Here is a 25,487-nt window from a genome sequence, read left to right as displayed (position 1 = left end):
CAACCAGACGTCAGAGAAACTTTTGGTTTTCAACCATGAATAGAGTTTAGAAAGACTTTTCTTTTGATGTGTCATTCAATTTTTTTTTTTTTTTTTTTTTTTTTTTGGCAAGGGGTATTAATTGATTTTTTTCTTCGAAAATCCTAAAAATAATAGATTGTTAATTTTTATACTATAATGGATAAACATTTCCACTATGAAGTCATATCTTCAAGCCGAATCCTGTTTTGGACACTTGGTACCTAAGAAATCTGTTTTCGAAAAAGCATTTTTGGAATGAAATAACTCTGTTACCAGACATTAAAGAAACTTTTGGGGTTCTTGTGTTAATAGAGCTTAAAGAATCCTTTGTTTTGATGTCTCACTCGATGAATTTTGAGGAAGTTTTTTAAAATGTATTTTTTTTCTGGCAAGGGGTACCGCTTGAATTTTTTCGAAATTCTTAAAAAAAAGTGTTTTGACACTTGGGTCCGAAGATATCTTCTTCCGAATGTATGAACAAAATATGTTCAGTTTCAAATAACTTGGCAACCAGACCTCAAAGAAATTTTTGGTTTTCATTTGTGAATAGAGCTTCAGGACCCCTTTCTTTTGATGTATTACTCGATAGATTCGGATGAAATATTACAAAAGTCTTTATGGAGTAAAGAGGCTTTATGAAGCAAAAAAAGAAAACCTCATGATTCAATGCGGTCTTAAAAATTGAAAACTTTGAATGCAGTTAAAGACTTCATGAAGCTATGAAATTTGAGTAAATAAGCTTCTTTATGCAAAAGACCTCATGAGGCTATGCGGTCATAAAAACTGAAAACTTTTCATAGATTAAAAGACCTCATGAGGCTATGAGACCTTTAAAAATAAATAGCCTTTGAGAAAATAGGCTTCTTGAAGCAAAAAACACCTCATGAGGCTTAAGAAAATAAAATGTCTGAAAAATGGAAAACTTTTAATGGATTAAAAGACCTCATGAGGCTATGAGACCTCAAAAAATAAAAAGCCTTTGAGTAAAGAGGCTTTTTGATGCAAAAAAAAACATCATGAGGCAGTGATGTCTCAAAACTTGAAAACTTTTTATAGAGTAAAAGACCTTATGAGACTACGAGACATTAAAAAATAAAAACTTTTGAGAAAGGAGGCTTCTTGAAACAAAATAAACGTCATTAGTCTTTGCGGTCCTAAAAAAAAATAAAAGGGTTTAATGGAGTAAAGAGGCTCCATGAACCAATAAAGACTCCATGAGACTATGAACAATAAATAATCAAAAATGCATTTTTTTTTTCAAAAAAGTTTTATTTCAAGTGTTTGATAAAAAAATCAATTGATTTTTCGATTAACTTTTAAAACCAAAATAAAACATTACTTTTATTTAACTTCAAACCTTTTGCTTTGTTCAAGTACCCTTATAATGTTTTGAATGTAAAAGCTGTCTGTAAGAGGACAAATATCAATTAATATTGTTACTCCATCGATAAGTAGTATTTTATTTCTCCCTTTTCACTCGTTTCGTTCAATTCGTTTACTTGCAACCCCACTTTTCTGAGTAATAGAATATCACACAATCAAACAATGGAATGAGTAATAGCTTTCAAACAATAAATGTCGAATAGCTGAATGCGTTTTTTTTTTGTTGCTTATAGGTTGTTGAGAATGAGAGTTTGATGCAGACACGGCTAAAGCAATTCATCTAATTTGAATACCATGGTCATTGTGGCACCCATCTTCGGTTCTATTGTTGTTCGTCACACACAACACTTTGCCACGTTGCGTCGTCCATCTGTTAAGGGCAAACAATAAATAAAATTAAAATGATCCAAACAATGGAGATCTCGCTGCCACTGTGTTGTCAGGTCAGACCCCAGCTTCGATATAAAAAGCCACCCTTTTTTTTTCTAGTCTTCAAGTCTAGAAATGTTGTCCTGTTATCCTGCTGGATGATGATGAAAAGTATAAAAATAGAAAGGATCCCCCTCTTTCTATTGAAATAGCCAAGCGAAACGAGTTCATTACTTTGGCACCCTCTTTCTCACTTCGTTTTTTTTTTCTCGCGAAATACTCCTGACCACCATCGTATACAACACCACATCACTTACACATATGAATTCGACAAACATCCGTATCCTTTTTTAATTAAAATGTTGACATGTACATGTTTGGTCATCTAGAGACTATGTGACTATGCGAGTCTATGGACGTCGATAAATGACTTTAGGAGCGTTGTTGGCTGTTGTCGGGGTGTCCAATGTATAAAACGCATAGGAAACCTGTCAAACAAAAGGACAAAAATGTCAGCGCGTTTTCGCATTTAACAGTTTTTCTTTTATTTTTGTTTTTTACATTTTCTGCCTTTTCGTCATCCTTATTGGGGCTTCCTCTCTTTTATTTTCAGGTTTGCCGATTGTATGAATCGTTTCGAATTTTTATTTTTGCACAAAGCATTGTTTGACTATTTTGCCAGGACGAGACATGACATGGAAGCATTTTAATCAACATTAAGCTTCATGGGTCTCCACGTCATTAATTTGCAAATGTCATTTTATTTTTTTCTATAGCTATTGTATTTTTTGGTTCTTTTATAACTTTTCTCAAAAAAAAAAAAAAAAAAAAAATGGATGGCGGAAATAAAGCAAATTAAATTCATGCAGGAATCAATTAAATGTCCTTTTTGCAGAAATGTTAAAATCTCTCACTTACGAAATTAATCTACGAAATAATCATGATCCTTGGAGTAAAGTATAGTGGTTTGATATCGATCCAAAAAAGTGGAGCTTTAAAATTTATGAATTAAAAGACTTCCTTTGAAGCATAAATACGACTTGAGTTAACTTTCTGCGGGAGTCATAAATTCAAAAGGTTTTTTTTTCACTCTCTCTTATTTCGTTGAAATGTGAAACCTTGAAACGTTTTTGAACTACGCCTGAATCCATAAATATTTCCATTTCGATGAACACAAAAGTTTGTAAAAAGGGGGGAAGGATGAAGTTGCTTAAGTCCTTTTTTTTTAGATATCTAAACTCACCCCAGGGATAAATCAAATGACATATGTATTTCGAATAAACAGACAGAATGTTGGTGAAATTTCAGAGGTCACAGGTTGGTAGGCAGACAGTTATTCTGACTTTACCATCACGCACCACCTCCGCACACGAAAACAGCGTTAAGTGAAATTTTAAAATGTTGTAACGCTGAAATCGCGGACTTTTATTTTTTTTTTTTTGTATTTATTCGTTTTATTTTGTTGAAAGCATATTTCAATCCATTTCAAATCGGTGGAGATTTATGTAGTTGAAGGATACAGTCTGATTGTGATTTGCGCTAAGTGGTTTTTTGGTCACAGGGATTCTTTGTAATTTACGTTTATTCCGGTGGAAAGCAAGTAGTATTTAAAATTTTCGGATTTTAAGAAGATATAGTTATGCTTCGAGAAGCAAAAAACACTTCATAAAACTTATAAAAAAACTCAAAAAAGGCAAAGAAGACCTCCTTATATGCGGTGTTAAAAATAAAGAAAAGTCTTCATGAAGTTAAAAGCCTACATAAAGAAAAAAAAAAACCTTATGAGACCTTAAAAAATAAAAATATTCATAGAGCTTAGAGGGTTAGTGAAGACTTCATGAGGCATGAAAATATCATAAAACTCTTAAAAAATAAAAAGCCCTTATGAAGTAAGGAGGCTTCAAGAAGAACAAAAAAAACTTCATAAGGCTATGAGGGCTAAGAAGTCCTTCCATAAGCAAAAAAGGCTTCATACGGCTGCGGTCTTCAACACATAAACAGTCTTTTTGAAGCAAAAAGACCTCAAAAGTCTATGAAAATTTAAAAAGTTTTTATGGAGTAAAGGGGTTTAATGACGAAAAAAAGTCTTCATAAGCGTATGCGGTCTTAAAAAATAAAAAAGGTCTTGATGAAATAAAAAGACTTCATGGAGCAATAATGACCTCATAAAGCTATGAGACCTCAAAAAATAACAAGTCTACATGAAGTTAAGAGGGTTTATGAAGCAATAAAGACCTCATTAAATTATGTGGTCTTAAGAAAAAAAAAGTCTTCATGAAGTAAAGATGCTTCATGTAGCAAAAAACACCTAGTTAATTTATGCGGTCTTAAAAAATAAAAAGTCTTCATGGAGTAACGATGCTTCATGAAGAAAAAAAAACTTCATAGGGTTATGCGGCCTTAAAACTAAGAAGTCCTCATGGAGTAAACAGAGGCTTCAATAAGCAAAAAGGGCTTCATACGACTGCAAAAAGCAAAAAAGACTACATAAGTCTATGGAACCTAAAAAGGAGTAAAGAGGCTGTATGGCGCATAAAAGATCTCATAAAGCTATGTGGTCTTAAAAAATTATAAGTTTTCATGGATTAAAGAGGTTTAAAGAAGCAAAAAAGTCATCATAAACCTTTATGGTCTTAAGAAATTAAAAGTCTTCATTGAGCAAAGAGGGTTTATGAAGCGAAACAAGCCTCAAAAAACTTTTCGGTCTTAAAAAATAAAAAAGTCTTTATTAAATAAAAAGACTTCATGAAGCAATAAAGACCTCATAAAGCTGTGAGACCTAAAAAAATAAAAAGTCTTCATAAAGTAAAGACGGTTTATGAAGCAATCAAGACCTCATTAAATTATACGGTCTTAACAACTAAAAAATCTTCATGAAGTAAATACGCTTCATGAAGCAAAAAACACCTTATAAAGCTATGAGACCTTAAAAAAAAAGTATTCATAAAAAAAAGGCTTAACCCTAGACCCGTGTACTGGGCACTCAGTGCCCAATTCATTTTTCAAATCCAATTGGAACGTATTTCTTACACTTTTCTATTCCAATTAGATTTACACATAGTTAGTTTAGTATGTTTAGGTCTACAAAAATATACTTTTTAATAGTTTGAGTGAGTATTGGTGACACAATAAGAATTAAAGAAAAATATGTCAAAACTGCGTACTTGGGCACTCAGTGCCCAGAGTTTTTTTGTATGGAAATCATGGTCTTGTATTGATTTATTTGCTGATCTTCAACGGTATTTTGATATGAATTTGATTTACAGTCGAATACCTCTTAGCCTTTTTTGTTTCTACCCAAAAACTGAAAAATCATATGACGTTTTAGCCAAGTTGAGGATATATAATAAGTGTAGGTTTGGGAATCATTGTTAGAAAGAAAAACTGGGAGCCATTTGAAAAATTTCGAATAAGGGACAATTTATTTCTTTTACTTGTTCCGGGGCATCGACTGTTTTTACATTTTTCACCGTAGCAATCACTTCAGCAATCGATTTTTACAGTCAAAGTCCTCTAGTCACACTTTCAAAAATAAATATAAAATTGAAGAGATTGGTGCATGGATGAAAATAATATTATTCTGAAGAATGGTCACTTTCTCTCAGGAAAAGCATTACAAAGTTTAGAAAAAAAAAATATAGAAATAGAGAGATTCTATTTACAAAGCTTTCGTATTAGAGAATTTTTACTGTTTTGCTAGGTAATACAGTAATTTTTTTTTGATTTTACACCGGTTGAAATTTGTTTGCGTCAGTGGCGTAGATAGGGGGGGGATCAGGGGGATATATCCCCCCCCATTGGGATCGATAATTGTGCAGTATAAACAGTCATGAATAAATAAGTTGAAGAAGCGCACTTTGAAAAAGAAAACGCTATGGATTTCGAGTTCTTGATTAGCTTAAATGTTATAAATATGGTTTACCAACTTTCGTTGCCATTAAGTCGGGAGCGGTACGATTGATCGCAAACTAAAATCTCTTATAACAAAATCTCGCATTTTTGCAAAAATCACGCAAAGCAAAATTTCGCATTTTTAACATCTCACATAGCAAAATCTCGCATTTTCAAAATCCTGCATATTAAAATCTCGCATTTTAGAAATAATCTCGCAAGTTCATTAAATTCTTTCTATATCAAAATCTCTCATTAAAAGAAGAGCGTAAAGTATCTTAAATTTAAATTGCTTTTTTGGCAGCAAAATGTATAAGCAAAAGATTATAAGAAAAGAGAAGGTCGAATACAACAAATTCACATGCATTAAGTCCTTTTGACTCCAACATTCAACAGTTGACCCTGAACACTATTAAAAAACTGGCATAGGCGTCTGACAGTGCACTAACCTTTTCCTTTTCTATTTATCTCTTCAAAACAAAACGAAAAAACAGAAGAGGGAGGTTCTGGGCTTTCCTAAGCTAGCAATATCATGTAGGTTTATAATCTCGCATTGAATTAATAAATATTTTATTTCAATGCGAGATTATAAATTTCGAGATTTTAATGTTGCGAGATTTTGGTAAACGAGATTTTGAAATTGCGAGATTTCGATAAAAAAGATTTCATAATGCGAGATTTTAAGATGCGAGGTTTTAAGAACAAGATTTTAAAATGCGGTCAATCGTACGCAACCCCATTAAGTCGGTATTTCAAAGAGTGAATTTAGACTTGGTCCAAGCAATGGAGCTCGCTAAAGATTTAAGGGATCAACTAAAAATTAAACGGGCAGAAGACGACTCATTTTCGAAAGTTTTTTGTATATGGGAAAAATTAGCTGAAATCCTTGACATAGGCGTTAAACATAAGAGAATAGTGAAGCGACAAAAGAATCGTTCGAACCCTTCGGTTCAAAGTACAGTAAAGAATATTTTCGTGTTACTGTTTTCAATCTTTTTCTCGATTTCTATGTAATGCGCCTTGGAGAAAAATGTACAAACCATGAAAACACACTAGAAGGGTTTCCGGTTCTTTCTAAGGATTCTTCGTCTGAAATAGACAAAGCAGCTTAAAAAATTTAATGAAACTGTTGAGTTTTACCAAAAACTAGACCACATAAAATAGAACAAAAACAATAAGATTTCCTTATAGTTTTCATCCAAGAAGGAAATATTATTTAAACAATCGGGATTTCCTAACTGTTTTACCGACTTCCAAAAAGGAGGAGTTATTCAATTCGTCTGTACTTTTTTTTGTGTTTTTCACCTCATAACTTTGGACCGAGTGAACCAGTTTTGATAATTCTTTTTGTAGGTATTGAAAAGCTGGTGCCTGTTCAGTACTATTAGAAAACCCATAAAACCCAGTTTTGACAATGGAAGTCGGTTTTGTTTTTTTAATAAAAAAAATACGATCATGTACGGGATCACCTATTCCAACTTACTATAGAAATATTGGTCACAATTTTTGTTCTAGTGCCAAGTTGGAAAAAATATGAAATTTTTACAAAAAATTTTGAAAGAAAAATACTTCCTCTATGAACTCATTGAAAGCGCTCGAAAGCTGCACCGAAAAAAGTTGTCCTGGTATTTATATTTTATTAAAGATATTAGCTACACTGCTGGTTTCTACGTCAACTACCGAAAGAACTTTCTCCAATTTAAAGAGAATAAAAACAATACAAAGAAGCATTATTAAAACTTAAAAAAAAATTTGCGAACTAGATCTATCCCCCCCCTTAGCAAAAAGCTATCTACGCCACTGGTTTGCGTAAACAAGTGATTTTAGTGCGATTTCTTTGTGATCAAGTGCTTTTTTTCTGAAAAATATTTTTTTATCTACTAAAGTAAGTACCTAATTTTTTTAAATTTACGCCTATTATTTATGAGATCCTATAATAATAGAGAATCATGGATGCTACAATGGATCGTGTTCTGTATCTCCTGAATGCATCTTCCAACCGGGATTTGACTGCGGCGGAGCAAGAGTTCTTTGATGAGAATTACTCCAGGTTCCTAGATGCAGAAGAGGAGGAAGTTCGACGCATTGACACTGAGGAGGATAGTGATACTGATAACGATGGAGATTTATCAGATGCCGATGATCCAAACTATGAACCAGATACTGCTTTGTTGGATACACGGGTTTCGCAGGCTGGTTTAGATATGGAAGAAGAAGAGGAGGCAGAAAGACAACAGCAAGGAAGCCGGAATGGACACGAAGATGAAGACCCTATTGCACCAAACAGAGGAATGCGGTATGTTGCAAGAAATGCCAAATTCGATGACATTTGGTGGTCAATGCCGGACGAAAGCGAAAGACAAAGAACAATAAGAAATCGAAATGAACGAATGAGACATGTTCCAAAATGCACCAACTTGTTTTCGAGAAAGGCAGAGGTTTTCAAGTCCTTAGTTACTCCAAATATTGTTGGAAATATTGTGCTGGAGACAAACAGAAAGGCAAAGAGAACTTACGAGGAGAATCGTTTGTCTCTCAACCCAAAGCAAATGCGTAGATGGTATGACACATTTGAAGAGGAAATATATGCATATATTGCAATTTTGTTGTATGCTGGAGCTGAAAAAGCCTATGGGGTGGAAGCGAAGGATCTTTTTCATCCAACAAGTGTACCATTCTACCGCGCCGTTATGTCTCTGGAACGATTTGAACAAATACGACGCTTTATACGTTTCGATGACGGAAGAACTAGAGCGTTTCGTCTTCAAACTGACAAATTAGCTGCATTTAGGTATAAAAGATAAAATGTTTGATTGATAGGCTTACAAATTTTTACCAATTTTCTAGGTACGTTTGGGATTTGTTTCAACAAAATCTTGTTGAGTTTTACCAACCGTCAAAGGAGCTGACAGTAGATGAACAGTTGGTCGGCTCAAGGGGAAGATGCCCCTTCAAAATGTTTATGCCAAACAAGCCAGGAAAATATGGCATCAAAATTTTTTGGATAGTTGACGCAGTAAACAGTTATCCACTTCGAGGTGAAATTTATGTTGGCCAGCAACCATGCGATAATCGGTCCGATGGCATATCTCACCAGCTGGTAATGCGGTTAGCTGAGAGATATTTAGGCATGAATTACAACATAACGACAGATAATTATTTTACATCGGTACCATTAGCCTTGGAGCTTATGAGTAAAAGAACAACCACGATTGGTACTATAAAGTCCAATAAGCCACAATTGCCAAAGCCATTTACACCAGTGGATAAAATCTTCAAGCAAACGAGGGACAAATTTTCAATAAAATTTTGCTATTCGAGATGCTTGCAGTTGTGTAGCTACGCAAGCAATACAAAAAAAAATGTGCTAATGCTGTCCACTGCTCATCATGAGGATAAAATTGATGAGGTCACAAAAAAACCTGCAGTTATTATGGATTACAACTCAACCAAAGGAGGAGTTGATACATTCGACCGTTTGGCAACAGTTTATACCTGCAAGCGAAAAACTAATCGTTGGCCTGTTACTCTCTTTTACAACCTTTTGGATTGTGCAGGAGTTGCAGCGTATAGAATGTTTGATGTCTGTCAGCCTAACTGGTATTCGAGCAAGAAAAGGTCAGAAAAAAGAAAGAAATTTTTGAAAGAATTGGCCTTAGAACTTGCAGATAGCCATATCAAAAATCGAATAGCTAAGCCAACTCTTCAAAAAAGTGTTAAAACAGCAATGAGTTTGATCGGGTATGAAATAACATCTATAAGTACATTACCGACAATCCAACAAAACAAAGCAAAGCAACGTTGTGATACCTGCAAGAAAGAAAAAAGGGACAACAAAACTACGGCGGTCTGCGACCTGTGCTATGTTGCAGCTTGCAGTAAGCATTACATAAGAGTGTGCGAGAAATGTTTTGTGACCAAAACTGCAATTGATACTACCGCAACCGAAGAAGATGAAAATTTTGACGGAGATTCACTTCCATCAACTTCAGCCGGTCCACCAGCAAAGCGCCAAAAAAATAGAAATACAAATTAATTTCAAAAAGTGGTTGTTGTAAATTACCTATTACTTTAAAAGCTTTTTTTAAATTTTGTTTTCAAATAAATAATATCACAAAAAATAATAGTGTTTTTAATATATTTTTTTTTTATTACACTATTTTCAAGTAATTCATAGGAAAAACCTTCGTGGGCACACAGTGCCCAAGTACACGTAAACTAGAATTTTTTAAGTACACGGGTCTAGGGTTAATAAAGCAAAGAAGCTATCATAAAGCTATGCGGTCTTAAAAAATAAAAAGCCTTAATGCAGAAAAAAAAAATTATTGGAAATTAACATAGAGACGTGTTTCAGAATCTGAACGTTTTAATTTCTCTTTAAGAGTGTCTTCAAAAGATTTCATTAAATAAGAATTCAAATTTTGTATCTGATATTTCCACCATAAAAAAAAAAAAAACAAAAAAAAGGATTAATTTTTAACAAATAATCATTTTCATTTATTCTCAGATTTCCACCCATTTTAACCCCGCAAATTATTCGTCTACTTGAAACCGGTTAATCTTTGATTATAAGACCCTTTCTCTGAATTTCAACAAAAAAAAAAAACAACAAACGACCCAAGACAACAAAAAACCGCCCAAAAAGGAATCCACAATCGAAAAAAAGGGTTGCGATTATGGTTTTTGCGGATATCCACCCACTCTCACACTTTGTTAAACCATCACCGCCAGAGCAATGGGATGAAAGATATTCTTTTAGATATAACGAAAATAAAGAAGAATTAAACAAAAACAGAATAAATAAAAAAAAAAAAAAATAATCAAAGAATTAAAAGCAAATGAGCCGTCGACATCGTCGTCATCATCATCATCATCGTCCTTGGTGTCGTCATCTTCCTTTTTTTCAATTTTTCGTTTGCTTTTTTTTTCAATGTTAAAAAAAGGATATTAAGCATTCGCTTCAAAAATAATAATAAGAGAAACAGCATCACATTTCTTTCTTTCTGTTTATTGTTATCCACCATTTTTCTTGCATTGTATTATAAAATGTAGGTATGTTTGTTAATGCCGTTTCCGTTTGCCCTTCTTTGATGTTGAAGATGTAATTTGTAAGAGTGCATAAGCTCTCTGTTTATAATTACTGTCCTCTTTCTCATTATGGTTGCGTTCCAGTGTTTGTTTGGTTCTTTTTTTTTTGTGTGTTTTCTTTTTTTTAACATTTCTTATGCGATGCTCTAATTAAAAGTACGCGTTTAAATAATGCAGGACTTGGCTTTTTTTCCCGACAGAGAAAGATCCAAAATGCACCAAAGAGGGAATAATATTCAGAAAGCAGAACGCAGTTAGTAATTAGGAAATTGTTGTTTATTTGTATTTCTTTCTTTTTTTGTGTTAAGTCCTCTTATTTCGTTTTTGCTTCGTTCTTAATTAACTTTTAATCCTGCGGAATTTTAAATATCGGATTTGAGTTAATTTGATATTTTTTTCTGGGTTTTGTTGGATGCAAGTGGTTTTTAATATATTTTTGTGAATAATTTTTGAAGGTTGGAGCTTAAAGAATAATTCTCAGAGGGGTAACCTTTTTAGACCAATTTTCTAAAAATGTAACATCACCATTTTAAAATATGTTTAAACTTTTCGGAGCTTTAATTTTGTGATGATAGGGAATACTAATAAAGTTGGTCTCCAAAGTCCCATCTGTTCGTCTGTTTGTCAGTCTGTTAGGATGTCTGTATAAGGAGCTACAGTCCACACGGATAGGCCGAACTACTAAAAACTTGGTATGTAGCAGTTTTTGGACACTGTACTAGAAGGATTTTTGGAATTAATTTTTTTCAAGCAAAACCAACGGGACCGTTCATACAACATTTTTGGAAAAGTTAAATTAAAATTTAAAAATTCATTTAAGGATTTTTTAATTTTTTTTTTGAAAAATTAAATATTCGAAAACGTGACATTGAATTTTTTTGAAATTTTGGTTTTAAGTGTTGCTTAATAGTTGCAACAAGATGGCATACCATTTTTATTCTTAAATATTAAAAAAAAAAAGTTATTTAGGTATTGAAAATTAGTTTTTAAAAAATGGCTCTATATATATATTTTAATTTTTTTTTTAAACTAAACTGCATACGTTTTTTAGCTCGAATTCATTCCAGATATTGTTTATTAGCATTTGAATGACAAATTTTCTATTTTTCCAAATTCTAATATAAAAAGTTTAAGAATTATAAGCAACTTGAACTCTTTGAGCAAGTTCGTGAGACCCAGTTTTGCATATTATTTCAAAATGCATTTATTTGAATTTTTTTTTAATATATTAAAATTAATTTCTTCAAAACGACATATGGACCTAAAATTTTTTTATTTTTAAACGTTCCAAAACTTTAATGTACAAAAAATTATTAAAAAAAAAACACGACTCCAACAATTTTCAAAAAAGAAATTCCAAATTTTTGTAATTTTATAATCAACTTTGAATTTTTGTCATTTCTTATCATTTCTTAATAGGTAATAAAAATTAGTTGAAATTATAATTTTATGAAGTTTATAAAAAGCTTTAACATTCTAAACAACTTTAACCATAAAAGAGTAAGTTTGTGCGAGTTTTTGAGTTTTGTTCATAAATTCTTCGACTTGTTCTGATGAAAATCTTATTCATATTTTCTATGTAATATTTTACAACTAAATTTTAAAAATATTAAATCATTTTTTATGATAACTGTAATTTTAATTATTTATTTAAAAACCTCCTCGACCTCCATTCATAAAAGTCCAATCGTCTTAATTTCTTTAACACCCCCAGTCTTAAGAAAAAAAATCCCAAGAGATTGCAAATTCCAACTCCATCCCCGCAAACAATGAAATGGAATATTATATGAGTCCATTCGTCCTTTTCAAAAATAAACAACAAAAAAAAGGAACAATCATTGCTTTTTCTTAAGCATTGTATCCAAGTTTTATGATGAAGGGGCAGTAAAAAATGTCATTACTTTTGTAAGTTGATGACGTTTTTACCTTGAAATTTACGAGAGATCCTTTCTTTATACTGTATCCATCAAAGGGATGCAACCAACAACAACAAGAGGGAGCATTGTGTTATAACGACGAAGGAATATTAATTTAAATTAGAATTTCCCATTTTATGGGTGAAGTGGTGTTTGCTGGCGGCGGGGAAGACATTTTAATTACTTCCTGAGATTATTAATGTTCATTATCAGAAAGGACCTACACCATAAGTATCAAACGGGGCACTGTACTAATTGATGAAAATGCATAAATTAGTTCAAAACACTCAAATCCTTGCGCTGCCAAGATTAATAGACGCACTTCATTGAGCCCGAACATTATTTCCAAGTCCATAGTTTTACGACACATCATCAAATGTGATAAAATCCTTAACATTGCACTTCAATATATGTAGAAGATTCCTGACGGTGGGTGTAACAAAAAGCTTATAGCCCGTGTATGTGTCCTGTCTTGGGGTCGTTCATAAGTTATTTATGATCCATCAATGTGACCGTATGTCAAACCTATATCAACGTCATCATTTCGCACTGAAATCACTGACTGGACATCATCGATTTTTATTATATGCTGTGATCTTTTGAGTCTTGAAAGAAGATGAAGAAGCTTTGAATTTGGACAACAGAAGGGGCGCTTCAAGTTATTGACCATTGCAACTTGAAGGGGTTTTATATCTTCTTTTTTTTTCCAGATAATAGGATTTGCTGAATGTGAAGCACGTAAGATTTATATTGCTTGTCCTGGAAAGCATAGAAGAACGAACAACTTCAGTTTCATGTTAATGTAGGTTGTAACTTAATTTATTGGGGGTGGCTTTATACGGTTGAGGATTTTCAACAGAAAAAACACTTAATTTTTAAAGGAAAAAAAAAAAACGATGGCGACGAAGAAAACATATTCTGAGATTATTACATCGAAAATGTTTGTAAGTTTTCTCTGTTTTTATATTTCTTCTCCCAAAGAAGCAATAACAAAACAATTTAATTTTAGTTCTTGCACAAAAATTCACAAAGCTAATTCCATTCATAGTTTTCTCTCACCTATTCAATTTAAGTTTTGCCATCATTGACTTGTATTTTTCCCAACAGATCAGAGAAGTTTACACAATTTTCCATTTTCTACGAAGAATGGAAAATGAAGTGCAAAAAAGTTTTGTCGACTTTTATAATCGTGTTCGCGCAAAATGCGCTCGAATGGAGCTAATTAAATGTTAAGATAAGAAAAGTTTTTGGAAAAACTTTTTATAGCGGGGCTTCAGGGAGGAGAATAATACACACAATATCCACGATGTTGATTTTATGTTTTGAACAACGCCGAAGAAATAGATTTTAATGTGCAAGGTGATTAGACAGAAAACAGAATCCTTTCATTTGTAAAGTTAATAATTGTGCTACAAAAAAGAGGAGAGAATCGATTAAGAAAAAAATTAAACTGAATAGAATGGTCTTTGTTATACATTTAGCTTTCAAATTTGAAAGGTACCTATGCACTTCAAGTTTAATGACTTTAAATTAAAAAAATACAGGTTTTATTCAACTGATTTTATTTAAAGTTTTTTTTACATTGGGCTTGCCAACAGATAGTACACCCTGTCTTATATGCAACATATTTTAGAAATTTAAAAAAAAGTATTAAAAATTATTTTTATTTCATTTTTAAAGGAATGTTTTTATTCTATCGATAGAAAACAAAAGAGTTGACCAGCAAACTTGATATTTTTATTTTTACTGTTTTCTGAATAGAATTTGTTGGTTTCAACCCAGTAAGCTGGAGTTCGTTTACTGCTGTCCTTTTAATTGGTATAAATAAACACAAGAAATATTTTTTTCCTAGAAAGGAAATTAAATACCAAACAAAAATTTTACTAACAATCATTAAATAGGAAAAGCAGGAGTAAAACAAAATTGGCAAAAAATGGCTATTTTAATCGATTTATAAAAATTATTGTTAGGCTGACAAATGTATTGAACAAAATTTAGAAAATTTGAATAAAGTTCTTTTTTTAACCCGTTATATCTTTTGATCTTGAACAGATGCAAATATCATTTAACTTCATTGAACATGCTGATGATATTACCTTTCATTTTATTTATCACATATAACGGTGCATTAACTACAAGCTACACAATCTTGAATTGAAAAATTTCAGTTTGAAATTTCGAAATGGTTGACTTTAAAAAATCCTTCCTTTTTTGAAGGCATTGTATAGATATGATTGAAGCACCATATTAAGCTTTCAGATGGTATACAATTTTATTAAGATTGTCATATAAAAAAATGGATTTTTGGATGATGGATGAACAAAAAGTCTGATTTTTTTACACTTTTTCCATACAAAATGACTGTTTTTAATATAAATTATTTGTATACCTTTTGCGCATTGTAAAAATTTAAGTATGGCTTTATATATATACATTAGCTTATTAATGGTAGAATTTGTTTGTGAATTTTTCATATAAGAAAATGATTTAATGAAAAAGGGAAAAAAGTATTTTTTTAGCTTTTTCTTGTAAATTATGATTGGATTCAAAAAGTTATTCCGTTTTTCTACAGACGTTTTTCTAGGTACTTTACTATAAGATTTATTATCTAATACATTTGTTAACACAAAAGTTGACAAAAAAAGTTTTTCAATGATTTTTTTTTTTACAATAGCAGACAATGTGTATCACGTAAAATTATCGTCCGTAAACCGACTTTACCGACAACCACTTTTTTATAATTGGACTTCCCAACTGATAGTACCTGTGCAATATGCTACATACCTATAATAAAAAAGTTAAAAAATAAACAAGTTTTTTTTTTAATTTTTAGAAGAATTTTTAAATACCATCGATATGAAATGAAAGAGCTGAGAAGCAAACTTGATTTTTATATTTTTCTGTTTTTCAGCATAGATTTTGTTGGTTTCCATTCACTTCAGTTCTTTTAATTGGTATAAATAAACACAACAAATATTTTTTCCCTCGAAAGGAAGTTCAATACAAAGAAATAAAAATTAAAAACCAACGATTTTTTGTATCTTAAACATTACATATTTGTTTTTAATTAAAATCCTTCAACTTCAAGTATTGAATATTCATGTAACACACGTGTCAAACACTGATAACATATGCACGACACTTTAATGTCACTGATGGTCACTTCAAACGTCGTATTTTTTCAAACAAAGAGTCATTTATCTACCGAATTCAATTCGATATTCAAACTCATCTACACCACGTTTGTTTTAATATATCCGTTTTTATTTACACAACGAAAACTGACCACCTTGCACAAATAAAGGCTTATTGTTACCCACCATCACACATTAAATAACCCACACCATTTTGTTTATTTCAATGCCTAAAGAGAGGACATACACACACAACTCTCTCATCTCCATCTCATTCAAACAGAGGACAATAATATGTCTAAGAATAAAATTAAGTTTCTGCTCAAAGAACAAATACAATATAAGCTTTCGAGATGAACCACTAATTGCATCCTGGCAAACAAACACACAACGACGACGACCAAACGCGCACTCTTGTTGACCAATGTCAATAGCAATTAGGATTGAAATCCAGCAAATACAAGTGTGAGTAGAAGATATGTGTAAATATATGAAAGATACGTGCATTCATTTGTTGTATAGGTACGAGTATATTGGCTATAATGTCGGAAGTGTTGAGAAATATCCGGCTTATATCGAACGACGACGAGGAATTTGAAGACGAAGGCAGGTCAAGAGCTGTTTAAGACCAAAGACGTGTTAACATCATTAGGATGCGATACACCATGAATATTATCCTTTCTTGGGCTTTGCCAAATATTTGCTTTCTCTATTTTGTGTCCTTTCCAACTAATTTTCCTCAATCTATTTATAGAGAATATCACATCTCAGTCCCTTTAGAGACAGCTAATTTCGTGTCGTCGTTACACACCTTCCTTCTCATTTCTCAGGCTTATTTCTATAAGAGATGCAAGGTTTCTCCAAGGAATTGTAAGCTCATCCGTTTGCTGTCTTAACATTATAATTACGAATCTAAAATTTGATATCTCGTTCTCATTCCTGAAACCAATCTTGAATCGAATTTTACCCCCTCAAAAGTCTTAAGTTTTAAGGTTTAACGAGAAGGAAACAAGTTATATCGCCCGAGATCTTTATAAAATGTGTGTGTTGCTTGCTCAAGAGTGCTACCAACTCTGCCGCCATTGCTGACACTGTCGCCGTTGTCGCATTATCGTGAACCTTCATCAAGAGAGAAAAACTTCTTCCATACAACAATGACACAAGAAAATTTTCTTTTTAAGGCAAAAAGTTGTACCTAAAGTTAATCTTACATATACACGACCGGAAAAGCAGAGTTGGGGCGAATATAGCTGGAGAGTGAAATTCATCGAATTACACGGTTGTCTTAACGCTTGGTCGGTTGCACAAGAAAATTAATTGTTGAGTAATTGAAATTTTATTTATATTAGTTTTCCTTTCCGGCTTTTGTCCTGTTAAAGCTTCACTGGATTTGGATATTTTCCTGTTTACATTTTATTTTTTGTAATTTTTTTTTCTTCATTTCCTATTTTATTGTGATTTTTTGACAAAAAGCAAAAAAGAAGAAAGAGATTTTAAAGGTGGTATATTTATATACGGAGCTTCAACAATGTCAAAATAAGAGTTTGAGTAATTTCGCGGTTAAGTGAAACTTTCTTTCTATCTATTTTCCTATAAAAGTATTTCACGAAGGGTCTTAGAAACTAAAAGTCACTTACAGAAAAAAAATTGTTTTTAAAGCCAAATTTTATTTAGATATATTTTTCAACACTTTGACTGTTTAGGCATCGGTTAAAAAAATTTTTTTACTTTCTCTACCGATTGTTCAGAAAAATTAACTTTAATTTATTGAGCCCCCTTTCAGTTAATTTATCCTGAGTGACTTTATTGTTAGCGACAACATAGTTTGCAAAAAATCAATTGATTTTTCCTGTTTCATCTTCAAATCACTACGATACTAAAGAAGTTTTCACTTCAAAAAATTTCTTAAAACTTTAATATCTATAGGTATGTATTGGTAATTGCCAAAGAACCGTTTTATTGATGTCTATTAACTCCAAAGTTTCTTATTGAAACTCTTATTTGTATTTCGATTGATATTTTATTTTTACTGGCACACAAAGTTTTCTTTTGTAATATTTTTTAAATTTTGTAATGGTATGTATTAACTATTAAGGTCCACACTTGTATGGAAAAAATAAAGTGGCCGGGTCACCACTAGTTTGGTTCCACATCGTATTGATATCATACTGTTGAATTTTTAGACTCCTATCTTATACAGGGTGTCCCAAAAGTCAACGTCGAAACGAAAACGGTAGATAGAGTAAGTGATGACAGTTATCAGAAAATTAATGAAAAAATTCGCAGCCATATATTTTGTGAGTTATGGGCATTCGAAAAAAAATGGAAAAAATGGTCACCCTTTGACGGTTTTTCATGTGCCGTGACTACAAATTTTAATTTTTCTCATTTTTTTCTTTTGTTACGGAACCTTGAATAACCCTGCTTCCAAATGCAAATTTGAACTCAGCTACATCAGTTTTAAAGTAAATATTACTTTTTTGCCCAACTAAGTACTGAAAAATTTTACATGACTCTAATTCAATGAACCGTAGTGAAAAAAAAATGCACCACGATGTTTCGGCAAGTTATCTTAAAACTTGGTGTGTCCAATTTTCTTTTCAAAATGGTATAACATTGTTGAGAATATTCCATAAATAACCGAGATAAATTTTTTTTTCTTAAGGAATCCGACTTTTTTATTAGGTAATTTTTCCATATTATTTAAGTTTTGTACCCTTTCAGAACCTTTCAGAATACAAATTTAGCGGGTGGGCCAACCAAATATCGAAACAAATATTTTTTGGACCACGTCACTAGTGTTTGGAAAAAAGTTCTTTGTTATTTATTAGACAATTTCATCAATATTGCTATGTGTTCGTGATAGGTGATATTTATAATTTTGTATGAAAACTGTTCAGAGATAATCTGATTTAAAAGCACTTTTTTATTATATGTAGCAGGTGGCCATGGCACAGAGGAATAAGTAGATGACTTCAGGGTCAGACATCGTGGGTTCGAGCCCAACGGTCGGCTCAGAAGTTTTTTCTAAATCGCCAGCTTAACTGAAGCCACCTGTGCGATAATATGAGACAATTTTCAACTATGTCTCCTCCTCTGTGCCACGTAGTTCTATGTTATATGTTCTTTCTTTGTGTCTATCTGTCCTTCTCTTTGTCATTGTCTGGTGTTGTCTCAGCCAAATGGCCTCAGTTGCCGCGCTGATAAGTGTCAGTAGTTCGTACATTCATGTACGAAGTACTATGTATATAATAATAATAATAATAATATTATATGTAAATGTTCCATAGCTTCAAACAGTTCCAAAGCATTTTTACTAGAAGAAAAAATGTGAAGTAGTTTTTTGTTGTTGAATTCTGTTTTAAAATTTTACTGACTGGATTTCAAAGACTCACGAAAAAAAAACTCAGCTATTTTTTATAAAAAAAATCAATAAAGCATCTTTTCAAAGATCTTACCTCTTTAACTTTTCTTTGTCCTACTTTGGAGTTATAATACATACATGTATGTATGTTTCATCTATAATATAGTTTTGTTGCTTTTTTTAAGAACTCCCAGTATTTCTATCGCAGATTTATTGCAGTAATTGAAAAAGTTTCTGAATAATGTGTCAACCCGCATATATCTACACAAAATAAAACTCATAAACAAAGGTCAGTTCGTTATATAGTTTTTAAGATTTAAGTACAACATTGGCGACTATTTTGACCATTGTTAAGCAATAGAAAACGATTTTTATGTGTCTAGCTGATTGTATCTCAAATCTCACCAAACAACAGAAACTAGAAGTATAATTGTAATTTTTCGTCCTTTCTTCCTTTTTTTCTGTTATAAATTCTTTGTGGTTTCATAATCAGCCACACATACTTTAAGATAGAATACCCTAATATACTATATAACAATGGCCAAAAACGATTCCAAGTCAAAGAATATAAATCCATGTCCTTATCTAAGTATCGTAATTTGTATTGCATGCATTTCTATTCTGTATAGGTACTGGTTGCCAACACAATGTTGTAAATACAGTTCTATAGTTTATGCATTGATAGTTAATCGTTGTCGCCGTTCGTTTGTCGTCGTCCTTTGCCACAAGGATGTTTTTTTTTCATAGTGGAAATGGTCTGGTAGGAAAAAGTTCTTTGAAATCCCTAAGCAATTCTGCGACATGCAACTTTCCGGATTTTATAACTTTGGTTACCTAAATTACGATTTAAATGGTAATTATTTTCCGCTGTTGTATACTCTTTTTGTTATTATTCACAATAACAATTCTGCAATAAATAATTGCGCAACCATTTTTACTGATAAAGTGGGTACACAATAGGGTTTTATTTTTCGACAAATTGCTTTTATTGGACTAATTTGGGTGTTCCCAGAGTGTGTGATACCAGCGAGTAGACTGTCACGTAGTCTTTTCCGGTTTCATAACTTTAATTGGTTTACTCCATGGGAGTGTTTATAATATAAGTGGTTAATTTGGTAATAAAGGTTGAACAATGCATTTTTCAAAATTGCTATTACGAGCCTCACAAATTTGTTAAATAAGAGTTTTATGATAAGGATCTTTATTCAAAAACAAGAATTAACGAGTACTGAATTTTGAAAAACTATTTTCCAGTAATTGCAGCTTCTATTTCCGGTGTACCTATTTCAAATACATGGAGGTTTGTTATTAGTGGAACTTAAATCAATAATAAAGCTTGTCAAGTTGTTTTAAATCACAAAAGGTCTTATGTTTCCATCCCTCCTTTTTCCAAATGGAAAGTTTTCAAAAATTCAATTTTCAATTTTATTGTTTTCGACAATCCTAAAAAGAAAACCTTAAAATTCTACCCAAATCATAATGACCGCACATCCCCAAGGGGATATTCTGGCAGATTCCTTTTTGGTTTAATCCACAAAACTTCTCATATGTTTTCTTAGAACTTTATAATAACACACTCACATATCAATATCACTTTTCTTAGGGTTTTCTCAAGAAGAAAAACAAATCAAATTACCAAAGTCACAGAAAGACAAAACTCGTATATTAAGCTTATTTGGACTTTATTTGTCTTTGGGTATAAAACTTTTTTGTCATTTTGTTGGCCCAAGTCCATTTTACTATAAAATTCCATAACCAATTATAAAAATTTTGTCTTGTGTATCTTTTAAACACACAAACACAAAATATAGGTATAAAGTATACCTTTTTTTGGGGTTACCAAGGAGGATTTATTGAATCATGGAAAAGTTAAGAATTTGATCATTGTACCGTGATGGAGGAAATTTAAAACCACATTGCCATTAGGACTTTGTTAGTTTTTTTCCATCTTCCGGTGATGATGTCTCCCTTCTAATGTGGATGGACTCTATAGAAACCGTCACTTACATACTTGGCAAGGTTTTTTTAAGGGTATACAAAAAAAATCATGCTGGTGATATATTCTGATTGATTACCAATTACCAGTGAAAAAATACGTCTGACTTAATCCGAAATACAATTTGGAAAAAAAAAGAAAGTTATGTTGTTGTCAATTTGATTTAAAAAAAATTTAAGGGATATTAATAATTTGGGTGGACATTTTCAATTTTTTTGGAAAAAAACTTTGTAGTTGCAAAAAAGATTTTGGAAGATTTTGAATTTATCTTGAAGTATGAAATTTGTTGTCAAAAATTTTTTTTAAAAAATCGATTTTTTAAAAAAGTTTTTAAAAATCAAAACATCTGAAGTAACTCAGATAAGTTATTTCTTGTTTATTTATTCTGCTTTCAGGTTGGCGGTTCTTATGTTCAGAATGGTAATTTATTATTTTTTTATTTCCTCAAGATATAGACCGAATACGCTGGTACAAACAACGAATAATATCTTTGAATATCGTGTCTCGAATTATTTGGATAAAAAAAAATTTTTTAAAATCGGCTCCGGAATGCTAACAAATGTTTGGTTTGAAATATCTCAGGAACCAGACCTCCAAAAATCTTTTCAATTACAGCTATGAATAGAACTTGTATACTTTTTTCGTTTGATATTTCAATCGATGAAATTTTAGGAAATTTTTTAAAATGCGTTTTTCTCGGCAAGGGGTTAACCTTGATTTTTTTCTCGAAAATAAAAAAAAAAAAAATTATATAATTTTTTTACATTAATGCATTGAAATGTTCACTGGTGAACACAACTTTGAAAACCAAAACTTGTTTCGAGACTTTGGTCCTCAGATCTGCTTCCGAACGACTTAAAGCAAAAACAATGTTTGGAAACAAATAAAATAACTCAGCAACCAAACCTCCAAAAAACTTTTGCTTTTCACTTATTTGTATACCTAACCTAAAATGATCTTAATATAAATATTACATATTTTTTTGGTTAAAAATCTTCAAAAGTATTTTCAATAAGATTGAAGCTCATCACAGGACCCCGAAATCAAGAGTAAGTATCACTTAACTAGTTGAGGAGGAAAAATTAATAAAAGAAAAATATGTACGTCCTTAAATTAAAGAGCTTTTTCTTTATTGAAAATAAAACTCTGCTTACGTCACTCAAAATTGAGCATTTTATATATATGTAATAAGTTTTCCATATCACAAAAAAACAAATTTAAAATCTAAATCACACGCATTATCGTAAACATTTATGATAAGCCTGGATTAAAATTTCCGTCAAATATTCCATTGAATGGGATTAAAGTGTAAAACACAGATGCGCACAATATTACACACACATCTCTTTCGTTGTAATGGTTTTTCAAAAAAAAAAAAAAAATTGATTATGACTCGACAAATAATTCCATCGCAGTTCTTTGTAGTTGAACACTAGAATGACACCTCCTTTAGCACCCAAAATTCGTCAGTTTGTCAATCTGTTTCTATGCGAGAAATTCTCTGTGGTAAATGGCAAATTGAACCCTTTTAACCAAAAAGATGTTGAAGATATACCCCAAATTAATAGAATCAGAATTATCGGGCGATTAGAATTTTACCTCGGTGGCAAGTTGTATATTGTCAATTTTCCTATCAACAAAGTGACGCTGTTTCATCGTCATCGTCGTCAACACCCTTAAATCTTAAAAAAAAAAAAAAAAAAAACCATTATCTATGGAACCAACTTTATACTACTGTTACCAGTTACCAAGCACATCTCTAACAACCCTTCCTTGGCAAAATTTACTTCAATTTGAATTTCACTTTTCGTCGTGTCATTGTTAAATCCCTATGTCAATCATTAAACTCTTGGCTTCCGGCCAACTTCTTCCCTAGTTCGACATTAGACTACTTGCTCTTTCAAAAAAAGGGGTCCATCACACGTCCTGAGTGATAGGGCAAAAAGGGTTGCTAGAGTTTATCTCCCGAGTCTGCTTTTGGTGGGATTTGGTAATTTGACGCCCTCTTCTATACCGTTACCAAACATTCACACTAAGCTCCACATTTTAATTTTGAGCCCAACGCAAAAGGATAAGGGAAAATATTGTACACTTTTTTGGTATAAGTTATTGTTATCGGTCTTAAAGAGATGGAATTTGTTTACAAGGATTTACATCAAGGAGTCGAGTCAGATTGTAATGATACCGCAGTCTGGTGGAACTTATTTTACTTAGGCACTACTTCCACTCGCACAATCTCTCTCACTTTTGTGGTGTTTACAAGGAAAATTTCAACACAAATGATGCCCAGAATTATTTGATATGATGATGGGTTTGATATTTCTTTTATTTTTTTTTTTTTCATTCTTTGCCTTTTTTTATTTATTCTTATAGGAGTTGAAAAGGACATTGTGTAGAGATATTTTTTAAAAAAGGCATATTTCATCTCATCGGTAAAGTCATATAAAAGATATGTCTGATGACAAAGCAAATTGTGATATCAAAGAATATCGAGGATTATAATGGAGTAGAAAAAAGAAAAGAGGACAAAATGACTTTGATCAGTTTTTTTATAAAGAAGATGATGTTTTGCATTGTGTAGTCTTCGGATAATGAGATGGATTGGTGGGATAATGATAATATACTCATTTTAATGCTTATGGATTTTTTCTTTCTTACATTTTCATTAAAGTTACAATAGTGATGAAAGAAGGACTGTCAAAATGTATTTTCAAACCAATTGGTGAGTAAATACCTAAAGAAGTTTTAAAGAATATCATTGTGAAATTAGAAATTAAGAGAACCCATTTTACAATATTTTAAATCATTTTTTTTGTAAGTTCTCGAATTACATTTTTTTTTAGAAAAATGGTTTATACCTTTTTTAAAACTATGTTTAATGTAGACAAAAACCTCAATAAACAAAAAATAAAGAAATAGTCCCATCATAAGTCAACGAAAACCTATTTCAAATGATAAATAATTTTAACCATTTTGGGGCGCCATCTAGCGTCAAAATAAAAATCTAAAAAAAAAGGAACTTATATTTTTTTTTTTTTTTTTGAATAGTTTTTTTCACTTAGGAACTTGATTCTCGACTCCCTTATATAGGGGAGAGTGGGGCTAAAAGTAACAGGGGTAAGAATTAACAGTTAAAAAAAGCGATGTTCCTTTCAATATTAAGAAACGCGTAAAGGAGAAAAATGCTCAATTTTTACATATCTACCGGCACATTTTCTTCAGTTGAAGTAATACTAGTGGTGCCCAAAAAAAGCATGTTTGTAACTTTTTTTTTTTGGTCTACCTATTTACCCGAAAAAGATAGAGTGCTAAGTGTTTTTTTGTTATATGCAATTGTGTTTTGGCTCAAATTGCGTGTATATGTTTTGTCTCTATCAGTTTCGCTTTTTTTTTTTAATTGATTTTGTTTGAAAAATTACATGCTGGGGCTAGTTGTAACATTTTTCCGGGGCAAGTTGTACCATGTAAAAACCTACCTATACTGAAAAATTGTTTACCTAATATAATAAACAACCCTGGATATGAATGCTTGTAATTGAATTTGTATTTATTTTGAAATTGGAAACAGTTTTTGAACCACCACTTGAATTCATAAAGCTTATAAAACAATTTATGAATTCAAATAACTTTAATTTAAGACTACTGTTAAATTTTCTCTGGAAATCTTGGATTTGCTCCACTTTTTTTTTTTAATTTGCACCAAAATTTCATGACTAAGGTTTGTTTTTATTGTTATTAATTAAAAATAAATAAATACAAACATAAATAAAGGTATTTTTCTCTTATTTTTAGTTCTTGGTACAACCTACCCCGGTATGTGTTACACTTTGCCCCGTATGTGGGTTAAATTAAAACAACACGATTTTTTTTTGGAAGCTTTATTTTTCAACATTACCTTTATGTTTTGCTGAATTTTGTAGGAGAACCATCGGTTTTAGAAAAAAGTGTTACATTTGGCCCCACTCTCCCCTACATAGGTATAGGAATTATTTATACATAGGTACCTACATAAAGGTACTAAAATCTTATACAAATCGTTAAGCGCAGCATTAAAAAAAAATATGTTTCTTTGAAATTAAAACAAAAAAAAACTCATAAAAAGTTCAATTGATCAGTGTTAATTACTCGTATGGCATTACAAAAAAAAATGTATATTCTCGTAACTGGATATCTCTCGCAACCGGTCAAAAAAATATTGGTTCATAAGAATAGCTAAGAAATTAAAATCGCATCTTGTTTTCTTTGTGCATAAAAAGAAATACTCCAAATTCGACTAGTGTCTCGGTTCACTGCCTTATCTTTATTAAAAGTGTGACATTTTGTGG

General features: G+C 31.6%; 1 protein-coding gene across 1 annotated transcript; it reads left to right on the top strand.

The window, feature by feature from the left end:
• The first annotated feature begins 7,613 nt into the window (after positions 1-7,613).
• Positions 7,614-9,700, top strand: LOC129919300 (piggyBac transposable element-derived protein 4-like). Its single transcript, XM_056000156.1, has 2 exons — positions 7,614-8,455; positions 8,512-9,700. Exons 1-2 carry the CDS (start codon positions 7,614-7,616, stop codon positions 9,698-9,700), a joined length of 2,031 nt encoding a protein of 676 aa, XP_055856131.1.
• Positions 9,701-25,487: the final 15,787 nt, after the last annotated feature.

This window comes from Episyrphus balteatus, chromosome 4 (genome assembly GCF_945859705.1).
Source record: "Episyrphus balteatus chromosome 4, idEpiBalt1.1, whole genome shotgun sequence".
In the NCBI taxonomy this organism is placed as follows: Eukaryota; Metazoa; Arthropoda; class Insecta; order Diptera; family Syrphidae; genus Episyrphus; species Episyrphus balteatus.
Note: the sequence above shows the minus strand (reverse complement) of the source record. Positions and strands in the feature narration are given on the sequence as shown.

What these genes read in the sequence shown, in the direction of transcription:
- LOC129919300 (XM_056000156.1), top strand. Translation starts at nt 7,614, where the DNA reads ATGGATGCTACAATGGATCGTGTTCTGTATCTCCTGAATGCATCTTCC. An exon ending in GACAAATTAGCTGCATTTAG is followed by an intron (nt 8,456 to 8,511) that starts GTATAAAAGATA and finishes CCAATTTTCTAG; the next exon opens with GTACGTTTGGGATTTGTTTC.